At 33.6% G+C, this 12,304-nt stretch overlaps 1 protein-coding gene across 1 annotated transcript in view; it reads right to left on the bottom strand.

The window, feature by feature from the left end:
• The window catches only part of LOC106461926, a 58,215-nt gene that overhangs the window by 16,127 nt on the left and 29,784 nt on the right, over positions 1–12,304 (bottom strand). Inside the window, exon 2 of the mRNA XM_022389028.1 lies at positions 11,330–11,490. Coding sequence (XP_022244736.1) covers positions 11,330–11,490 — 161 coding nt within the window. The remainder of the gene's footprint in view (positions 1–11,329; positions 11,491–12,304) is intronic.

The raw sequence follows: 12,304 nt of genomic DNA, 5'->3' as shown, positions 1-12,304 counted from the left end.
GACAGATTCTGTTAATCGTGTTTTATTGGTTGTCCGTTCTTTCTTGGTGCATCTTGCAAGTTGTGATTTGTAGACAGGTTCTGTTAATCGTGTTTTATTGGTTGTCCGTTCTTTCTTGGTGCATCTTGCAAGTTGTGATTTGTAGACAGATTCTATTAATCGTATTTTATTGGTTGTCTGTTATTTCTTGATGCATTTTGCAAGTTGTGATTTGTAGACAGATTCTGTTAATCGTATTTTATTGGTTGTCCGTTCTTTCTTGATGCATCTTGCGAGTTGTTAGTAAATCGTTTGTTTCACAGAAGAGCAGAAGTCTGTTAGATATTATTTTTCCATTAGTTTGCCAAGATAGCTTAACAAACTAATGGGACGGAAGTTATCGGAGTTAGATCTGTTGTTTTGTTTTTTAGGTATTACAGTGATTAGTGCCTTTTTTCCACGTGTTCGGGTAGTAACCAGTTAAAAGTGATAGCACGATTATGTTCGTGAGGTGAATCAAAAGTAGATCTGAAGCTTTTTTCAGAACAATATTTTTTATCCCGTCGTGACCTGGAGCCGAATTTTTAAGTGTTTTTATGTTTATTTTTAATTCTTCGAGTGTGACTTTCCTAATTACTAGGTTATGTTCGTTTGTTGACAAGTTATTGTATGAGTTGTTGGATGGGGAAAACGGTGTGAAAATTGATGGATTCGTGTTGATGTAGTTACTTACCTGGCTGTGATTATAGACATTAAAGTCTGGAGAATTTGGGTTACTAAGGAATGTTTCATAATAATCAGCTAATAAATTTGGTTTTTCTGGATCTGTTCTAGCTTTAATGTTACAATGTTTTATTTGGTTTAATAGAAAATTGTTATTTTTATTAACTGATAAGGGATTTAAATTCTTCCATAATTCTTTGCCGCCACAATATTTATGTCACTATTAAGTTTTTTGACTCGTGAAATCTGTTTAGAAGCATAAGGAAAATGTCGCAGAAAATCATTACTAGGGTTAGAATCAATAGCTTACATTTTACCTGTATATATAATTTTAAGGTAAAAAAAAAGAGTGTGACGTATTAATTCAGAAACTATAATTCAGACAACATGTTTTCTGGCCAGAGAAAAAAATATATATTTATTTATCAATTGAAAATACAGTAGTAGCTCTTAGTATTGTAAAATGGTATAACACTCGTACAGCTCAGAACAAGAATCGGTTAGAAGTTATCTTTAATACCAGTGGAATGTATTATGTACAGTTAGGAATACATAAGCTTTTACTTATCTTGCCTTTTCTATCAATTTAGATGTTTAGCTGACCTGCTTTTGAGGTTAGAAGAATCATATGTACACAGAAACCTAGTTTTTATGCAAATCAGAACAGGGTAGGAATACTTTTCTGCAGAAGTTTTACCAGTATTGTTCAGTAAACAATGTTTGAACTTTGATTATTGATAATATAGTTAAGTCAACAATGTTTCAACTCTTACATCTTTTTATGGTGCTTTAACAGTGCTTTATGCCTTTAATAATTCAGTTGTAAACTTACCATTTCGTCAAACGGAAATGTGCCTCAGTTTTTTACACTATATTTAGCGGAAGAACGTTAATCAACAATACTAGTTTGTGTATTGTTGAGTTTACAGTAATAAAAATTATCGTTTTATATAATGATAATAAAAAATAGTAACTATTTTCAATGCTAAAAATCACAATAAATAAAGCGCTTAAAATTAGGAATTCTTAGTCATAATAAAGGTAGTTTGTTTTAGTTTTTTTTTTTTTACTTTGTATCCTAGGAATGCAAGTTATCTGAGTAGATAATTAAGTCACAACAAGTTAAAGAAACGAGGGCGTCAAAATTAAACTTACAGAAACATTAGTTGCAGCTCACCCCTAGCGGCCATAGAATGTAACAAAAGTATTAATATAGAAACGTAAAGGCCCAACGGAATGGTAAATTAACACAACAGGAGGACATCACAAATAAAGTCCTAGACACTTTATTTCTGCTCACCCCTTGCGGCAATAGAATGCAATAAAAGTATTAATATAGAAACGTATAGGCCCAACGGAATGGTAAATTAACACAACAGGAGGACATCACAAATAAAGTCCTAGACACTTTATTTTCTGCTCACCCCTAGCGGCAATAGAATGCAACAAAAATATTAATTCAGCACAACAGTAGCAATTATACTAGAGTTTTTGGTAATAAATATTTGTATAAATACTTCTCTTAAACAACAGCAGATAGAGAAAATCGCATGAACCATTGCGCATTGTTAGCTAGTATCTGTTATTTGTAAAACAGTAAAACACTATAGTAACGCAAAATAGACACCCAAATGCTCGATCAAATATTGTTTTTCAATATCATTTCAAATGTTAGAAAAAGAGCTGTCTCTTCAATTTCATCCCATTCTCAAAAGTTAAACGAAAATCACATATATTTAACGTAGTGTATTAAACAATAGCTCTTACTTTGTCCTTTATCCGTGACATTTGCAATTGAAACACATAAACAAACAGCTAAAAAAATTATTCATGTTAACTTTAGTTAATAGGAAAAAACACCACTCTATGCTAGTTCTGCGAATACATGTCAGACTTGTTAGCACTGATCCATACTCCACAATTCACGTGGTGGATTCGTACATTCCACGTGACTCGTACCTCTGAATTATTGTCTCTTTAAGTTCTCGGGGCCCCAGATGTATCGTAATTATGAAAATATCCTGACTTTATCTAGGTACAAAGATTACTACCTCACATACACAGAACCCCTGACTCATCTTTCTTCCAGATAAGTCTTTTATTACTACCACATAAACAATACATTCTACTTACACAGAACCCCTGACTCATCCTTCTTCCAGATAAGTCTTTTATTACTACCGTATAAACAATACATTCTACTTACACAGAACCCCTGACTCATCCTTCTTCCAGATAAGTCTTTTATTACTACCATATAAACAATACATTCTACTTACACAGAACCCCTGACTCATCCTTCTTCCAGATAAGTCTTTTATTACTACCATATAAACAATAACTTCTACTTACACAGAACCCCTGACTCATCCTTCATCCAGATATGTATTTTATTACTTCCATATAAACAATACATTCTATTTACACAGAACCCCTGACTCATCCTTCTTCCAGATAAGTCTTTTATTACTACCATATAAACAATACATTCTATTTACACAGAACCCCTGGCCCATCCTTCTTCCAGATAAGTCTTTTATTATTACCACATAAATCATACATTCTACTTACACGGAACCCCTGACTCATCCTTCATCCAGATAAGTCTTTTATTACTACCATATAAACAATACCTTCTACTTACACAGAACCCCTGACTCATCCTTCTTCCAGATAAGTATTTTATTACTACCACATAAACAATACATTCTATTTACACAGAACACCTTACTTATACAAAACATCCTATAATTCACTCTGAGTTCACAGAACAATCTCTACGTACACCGAACTATTGTATTGGTTCGTTCACCTAACACAAAAGTGATGGTTGGTCTATCTTACACAGAACTTATGATTGGTCCACCTTGTACAGAAGTGATGATTGGGTCCACCTTGTACAGAAGTGATGTTTGGTCCACCTTACATAGATCTGATGGTTGGTCCACCTTACATAGATCTGATGGTTGGTCCACCTTACACAGATTTGATGGTTGGTCCATCTTACACAGATCTGATGGTTGGTCCATCTTACACAGATCTGATGGTTGGTCCACCTTACATAGATCTGATGGTTGGTCCACCTTAAAAAGATTTGATGGTTGGTCCATCTTACACAGATCTGATGGTTGGTCCACCTTACACAGAACTTATGATTGGTCCACTTTGTATAGATCTGATGATTGGGTCCACCTTGTACAAAAGTGATGGTTGGTCCACCTTACATAGATCTGATGGTTGGTCCACCTTGTACAAAAGTGATGGTTGGTCCACCTTACATAGATCTGATGGTTGGTCCACCTTACACAGATCTGATGGTTGATCTACCTGAAATAGAACTCTGCACACATACAAACTTAATCTACATACAAAATAACCCTTGTCACACAGAATTTACAGAGAACCCTAGTTTCCTTCTAAAACGCATTATCTTTTGGTCGTTAGCACATGTGTACAGTACCTGTGATATTTTCCTCGCACATACTCAGGGCCCTTCACTCTTTCCAGACGCATGTATTATTACATACATGTACAAAACGTCTTAGGTCTAAATGACTCCGACTGTGTTAAACACACAAAATCCAGCATTAATTCGCCTTGCCCCCAAAAACCCAATATCTCACAACTATGCTACTGAATAACCTCCCCTGTATGCTCCCCTGACCATTTCCTTATATGCAGACATCTTACTCTAGTAAAATAATACCCACATCGTACAGAACCCCTCTACATAGATACCCTTACTTTTAAAACCTCCCCTGTATGCTCCCCTGACCATTTCCTTATATGCAGACATCTTACTCTACTAAAATAATACCCACATCGTACAGAACCCCTTACATAGATACCCTTACTTTTAAAACCTCCCCTGTATGCTCCCCTGACCATTTCCTTATATGCAGACATCTTACTCTCGTAAAATAATACCCACATCGTACAGAACCCCTCTACCCTTACTTTTAATACATTTACAGAACTTTATTTGCAAGTCTTGTCCGCACATTTAGAGAAACCCTCTGAATAGAAACAATTTTCACACATATACAGAACTTGGCTATATAGAAACCTTGACTTTACACACATATACAGAACTTGGCTATATAGAAACCTTGACTTTACACACTTCTACAGAACTTGTCTATATAGAAACCTTGACCTTACACACTTCTACAGAACTTGTCTATATAGAAACCTTGACTTTACACACATATACAGAACTTGGCTATATAGAAACCTTGACTTTACACACTTCTACAGAACTTGTCTATATAGAAACCTTGACCTTACACACATATACAGAACTTGGCTATATAGAAACCTTGACTTTACACACATATACAGAACTTGGCTATATAGAAACCTTGACTTTACACACATATACAGAACTTGGCTATATAGAAACCTTGACTTTACACACATATACAGAACTTGGCTATATAGAAACCTTGACTTTACACACATATACAGAACTTGGCTATATAGAAACTTTGACTTTATACGCTTCTACAGAACTTCTCTGTATAGACCCATTGACTTTATACGCTTCTACAGAACTTCTCTGTATAGAAACATTGACTTTATACATATACACAAAGCTTCTCTATATAGAAACCTTGACATTACACACTTCTACAGAACTTGTTTGTATAGAAACCTTGACTTATTTTACAGAACACCTAACTTTCCATTTAACGCAAGTGCTCAATCCCTCCTACGTATTTATTCGGAACACGTTTTTAAACGCTTTTATATTTTACAGAAAAGAAAATCGGTGGAGTAAATAAAACGAGCTATGTTTTGAAAAGCACTCATTTTTAGGGTAAGGTTTCGCATTTCAAATGTATGTTAAGCTCCCTCTCCTACCATTCCATCAGTCAAATTGGAAGAGCAGCTATTTTCTGAGGTCAAAAGTTTACGCAAAGTGACTAATAGCTATAAGAATGTAAACATTGTTTATCCAACAATACTGGTTACTCGGGAAACGATATAATTATTATCATAAGTATAAATTGTTACTATTGTTTTATGACAAATATAATTGGTATTAAATAGAAATTCTCAATATTTTGATAATAAGTACATACTTGTGTTTCAACCAATAATTTGAATAGAAACTAACAATATTTCATAATTTAATTATAACAATATTTCGCAATTTAATTATAACAACATTTCATAATTTAGTTATAACAATATTTCAATGTTAAAAATATTAGTGCATTGTCAGTAAGCTAGATTCGTCTCATATTGGATAATGTTCTGTATTACCGAACAGTTGTTTAGATGAACACATGGAGATATGTTTCTTAGTCGATTACGTTTTCAACAATAAATATTGCTGTCAGCCTCAACGATCTCCAACAATCATCTCCCGACTTTAACTTTGATGGTGGCGCCATCTTTAACATTCAGACCGATCGATTATTTTAAAATTAGATTAGTATATTCATATGTACAGTTCAAAATTACTTTTGTTCGTTTATTTCTTTCAAAATAAACCAACAAATTTAATTAGAAAAAAAAAGTTGAAACTTGTCTCTTGAAAACAATACTCTCTGGGTTTTGGTAATAAAACTGAACTATTCTATAAAAATTTCTCCTTCTTAAACCAAACATTTTAAATGTAGAAGTTTTAATAATTTTCAATGTCATCCGTTTACTTGTTTATTTGTACGATAAAATTAAACAACAAACAAACAAGTATAAAAAATAGTGATTCCGAGGGAACGTATAAACCACTAGGTGGAATATTTCTTGAAAATACCTGTATTTACTGAAATTCGTTAAGCTGGAACATTTTAAACTTGGAATGAGTTTCATACTTTGCTAATATGTATCTCTAAATAAGAACCAAACAGAAAACTGCTTACTTTGTGATTCATCATTTCATAGCCAATCTTAAACCTTATTTCAATCTTGTCACAAAATAAATGTCGTAAAGTTCGTCGCTTGACGACTGTAAGAATGGACATTGACCAAAAACAAGTCGTCGTCATAGTAACAGCTGCTTAACGTGATGGCTGCTTTAGTTGCTAAGAAACGTACAATTATACATTGAATAATAGATGTTACACTCACATAATGATAAAGTAACACTGTATTCTACCACAACTACCACTGGGAATGACGTAAACATCTTGTGTTTATATATATATATATTTATATGGACACATGCAAATACGTATGAGCTAACGTTGATTTAATGAAGCCTATTTTTTTTCATTTAAATGAAGCTCATTTTGCTATTGGTTGTAAATATGAAGATTAAAACGCCTTTAACAACCGACTATTGTTATTCAAACAGCAAAGCTAAAAAATCCCCCAAAAAGTTAAAACTGCGAATATATTTTCAAAATGTAGAACAATATTTCGACAATGTATCTAATATTTATTTTCTATATTTCATACGTTTTTAGCCTTTTGTTATTTCTGTTTTAAACGGGTAAGTAGTGTTAATATTAACACGATTGGTAGTTTTTATTTCTGTTTTAAACGGGTAAGTAGTGTTAATATTAACAGGATTGGTAGTTTTTATTTCTGTTTTAAACGGGTAAGTAGTATTAATACTAACACGATTGGTAGTTTTTAGTTCTGCTTTAAACGGGTAAGTAGTGTTAATATTAACACGATTGGTAGTTTTTATTTCTGCTTTAAACGGATAAGTAGTGTTGATATTAACACGATTGGTAGTTTTTATTTCTGTTGTAAACATGTAAGTAGTGTTAATATTAACACTATTGGTAGTTTTTATTTGTTTTAAACGGGTAAGTAGTGTTAATATTAACACGATTGGTAGTTTTTATTTCTGCTTTAAACGGGTAAGTAGTATTAATACTAACACGATTGGTAGTTTTTATTTCTGCTTTAAACGGGTAAGTAGTGTTAATATTAACACGATTGGTAGTTTTTATTTCTGCTTTAAACGGGTAAGTAGTGTTAATATTAACACGATTGGTAGTTTTTATTTCTGCTTTAAACGGGTAAGTAGTGTTAATATTAACACGATTGGTAGTTTTTATTTCTGCTTTAAACGGGTAAGTAGTATTAATACTAACACGATTGGTAGCACCCACAGCAAGGACTTTTCATTTTCTGATACTCTCGTGAAAAAATGATAACGCCAAATAAAGAGAGCGAATGAAACAGCAGCAATACAATAAGTATTATTTTCTAAAAATCGCTAAAATAGATTGTGACAAATAACCACACAATAAGCCTAATTTTACATAACATCACAAAATTCTCATTCATAACTTACTCTCTGCAGTGACAAAATAAGCAACCGAATCAACAGTTTTTTTTAATGCGATACCGGTATAATATACTTTAAAACACTCTCTAAGGTAATGGCACGTAAGGTTGTCATGACGAAATAAAAGACTTAAGTATACAAAAATACATGCAGGTAGAGGGCGTTCTTAAAATTGTCTGTTGTTCGCCGAGTGGGATGAAACTTTCTTTCACAGGACTAAACCAGAGCACCAACCATGATCAGCCTGAATTAATTAAGTTCGAAACAAGAGGGAAAATATGAACACACAGAGAATTAAGAATGAATTTTTAATGATTAATTATATAATTCGAATAGCTCTAAAATTTTGAGTTTGCGAAATATGAAATTTTGTTTTGAAATGACTGGTTGTAAAAATGAACAGAAAAAAAAACCAAATCAAAAAGGGCTCGGATACAAGCTGTGTTGTGAAAACAACTTCAAGGATGGACTCTGGCCTGGCTTTCAATCGTGAAACATTCTCTTCAAAAGCGCCCTCTAGCCCATCTTAATAAAGCGTCAGCCAATACATCTAGATGGGCCTTCGTCTGAAAGAGAAAATATATACGTATATTGATTGTTTCAAATTGAGTCATCTTTACATAAATTTAATAATAATATGAACTAAAGCTCACATTATGCAAATTGATATTGCATATGACATAAAGGGAAATATTCTTGTTTCATTCCCAGACGTGTTTTTATTAAGGATATGCTTATGTTGCAACTGAATTTTGAAATAAAAAAGCCGCATATGTAATTTTTGTGAATTATTCTTGTGCCCTTAGTAAACTAAATAAACATTGGACATCTTTTTAAAAACACATATTAACGAAATGTCTTTAGACAGCAATAAGACAAAGAATAAGAAAGTTGTGGAAATTTGATGAGAATGTATGAATAATTAAGAGTTTACAAAAAAAAAAAGAAAGCTAACCACCACCAGCCTGCTATCACGTGCAGCTTCTAGCACTACATAAACATTAATTATTTAATAGTTTTGTGACATCAGTAGCGCCCTCTTATCCTGTTCCATTTTTTAACTAGATTAACTGAGAACGTTTATATCCCACAAGGCATACGGCGCTCGTGGAGAGTCCACGTGGATCTGATGCGTTCCATTATGCATTATTATAATGTTTGTTTAACGTTTCTTTTATCGGTGTGCGGTATTAGAATCTAAATACTCCAACAATTGAAAATAGTTCACAAGTATATAAAGTAGTTATGAAACTGGTCTTTATAAATGTTATTACTCCATAAACCAGTTTGGACTCTTCAAAAACATACCTTCGTGATATCGAATACATAGAAACTAGTCATTGACCTTTTCTTTCTACTGTATTTGTTCAACAGAAACACAACATGTTTTAAACGGTCGTGGTTTCAGAGGCAAGATGACTGTTAGAAAAACGTTAACAGATAAAAATGTTTGTCGTGTAGCAGAGACCGACTTATTCAGCGGTGTTATTCCTCCCCCCCCCCCCTCGTAATTAACAAATTCATAAAACTGATAAAAATGTTTGTCGTATAGCAGAGACCGACTTATTCAGGAACGCCTCCCCCCGGGTCTCTTGGGAACGTTAACTGAATGAAATACAGGTTTGTTCTCTAGCAACGAAAGATCGGATCCCGTATCCTCTGCGAAAACATGTGAAGCCTAACATAAGAGAACAGCTATCAGTATTTTTCATGTTCTGAGTTAGGCTAAGTAATTATTCGAATGTCACTAGGTGGTCTCAAACAGAGAAGATGATGTTTCATACCCAGGTTTATAGGAGTGTTGTTGTCTTTCGTATCCACCAAAAGAATAACTCTTTCTAATGAATAGAAAAACATATCACTATGTGTATTGACGAGTGTAAGCTGGAGTAGTTAGAAGTCACTATGTGTATTGACGAGTGTAAACTGGTGTAGTTAGAAGTCACTATGTGTATTGACGAGTGTAACCTGGAGTAGTTAGAAGTCACTATGTGTACTGACCAGTGTAAACTGGAGTAGTTAGAAGTCACTATGTGTACTGACGAGTGTAAACTGGGGTAGTTATAAGTCATTATGTGTATTGACGAGTATAAACTGGTGTAGTTAGAAGTCACTATGTGTATTGACGAGTGTAAACTGGAGTAGTTAGAAGTCACTATGTGTATTGACGAGTGTAAACTGGAGTAGTTATAAGTCATTATGTGTATTGACGAGTGTAAACTGGAGTAGTTAGAAGTCACTATGTGTATTGACGAGTGTAAACTGGAGTAGTTAGAAGTCACTATGTGTACTGACGAGTGTAACCTGGAGTAGTTAGAAGTCACTATGTGTACTGATGAGTGTAAACTGGTGTAGTTAGAAGTCACTATGTGTATTGACGAGTGTGAACTGGTGTAGTTAGAAGTCACTATGTGTACTGACGAGTGTAAACTGGAGTAGTTAGAAGTCACTATGTGTACTGACGAGTGTAAACTGGAGTAGTTAGAAGTCACTATGTGTACTGACGAGTGTAAATTGGAGTAGTTATAAGTCATTATGTGTATTGACGAGTATAAACTGGTGTAGTTAGAAGTCACTTGTGTATTGACGAGTGTAAACTGGTGTAGTTAGAAGTCACTATGTGTATTGACGAGTGTAACCTGGAGTAGTTAGAAGTCACTATGTGTACTGACGAGTGTAAACTGGAGTAGTTAGAAGTCACTATGTATATAGAAGAGTGTAAACTGGTGTAGTTAGAAGTCACTATGTGTATTGACGAGTGTAACCTGGAGTAGTTAGAAGTCACTATGTGTATTGACGAGTGTAACCTGGAGTAGTTAGAAGTCACTATGTGTACTGACGAGTGTAACCTGGAGTAGTTAGAAGTCACTATGTGTACTGACGAGTGTAAACTGGGGTAGTTAGAAGTCATTATGTGTTCTAAAGTGACAAGTTTTCCGTTTGGTAAATTAAAACGCTTCGCTGAAATTTCTGGGTTAGTTTACATGAATAACACTCTTGCAATTATTTTTAGAGAGAGAAAAATTTTGTTACTTTTTGAACTTCATATTTAACATTACTAAAGGCAGAGCTCATAAAAACAGCACTTAACTCAGGTAACGCTTTTTCTCCGTGACGTTCGGGCGAATAACACGAGGAAAAATGCAAATTGACAAAAGTGGCAATAATGACACCGATTAAAATTGCACAAGTAAATTGTTGGAAATAAACGCATTTTTTTATAAAAATCGTAAACATACACTCTTGCTATTTTTTCCTTCTGTGAAGTAAATTTTTTTTTTTTTTACTTTGTGTTATCACTGTTGTTACTTTTACCAGTGCCTTTTCTTTGCCAATGGTTTTATTTTGCCTGTTCCTTTCCCATGTCACACTTACCGTTTTATAAAACATACAGGCCTGTCTATCTTCGTCCTCACCTTGAGGACAGTCAATGAAACCATCACACAACTCGTGATCATCTATGCATCGGTACCGGCTCATTCTGTCTGGGGTAGGGCAGGCAAACCTTTCAGTACCGTCTTCGGCGGGCGGGCACTCTGTTTGTAAAGAGGGGGAAAAAAGAAGTTTTTCAAGCAGTCAAATGATGTTAGAGCAGTAGTTTATAAGACAGAATTAACAACATTCACTTACATAAACCACAAGAGTTTATTTACTGAGCCACTTTTACGGTTGAAACATTTCCAAGCCCATCTTTTCTACAATTAAATTACAGTATGTGATCAGAAATACTTACTGGAGTGAAAATTAACGATATAAAAGCTAGTTTTTAACGTAATTGAAAAATACCGTGAAAAAAAAAACTAACTAAAACAGAACTCAGAATAGAATATAGATTAGTAAGTAGAAAAATTCTTGTATGTTATCAGAATAGAATGTAGAATGGTAACTAAAACAAATTGTTGTTTTATCTGACTAGAGTAAAATAGAACAAACGTTTGTTTGTTATCTGACTAGAATGTAGAATAGTTAGCTGGAACAAATTATTGTGTTGTCTGACTAGAATATAGATTAGTTAATTGGAACAATTTATTGTGTATTATCTCAGTAGAATATAAGAATAGATAGTAGAACAAATTATTGGGTATTATCTGACTAGAATAAAGTAGAACAAGCTGCTGTGTTATCTGACTAGAATAAAATAGAACAAACTGTTGTGTGATATCTGACTAGAATAAAATAGAACAAACTGTTTGTGTTATCTGACTAGAATAAAATAGAACAAACTGTTGGGTGTTATCTGACTAGAATAAAATAGAACAAACTGTTGTGTGATATCTGACTAGAATAAAGTAGAACAAACTGTTGTGTGATATCTGACTAGAATAAAGTAGAACAAACTGTTGTGTGATA

The sequence above is a fragment of the Limulus polyphemus genome, unplaced genomic scaffold, assembly GCF_000517525.1.
Source record: "Limulus polyphemus unplaced genomic scaffold, Limulus_polyphemus-2.1.2 Scaffold1059, whole genome shotgun sequence".
Taxonomy (NCBI): Eukaryota; Metazoa; Arthropoda; class Merostomata; order Xiphosura; family Limulidae; genus Limulus; species Limulus polyphemus.
Note: the sequence above shows the minus strand (reverse complement) of the source record. Positions and strands in the feature narration are given on the sequence as shown.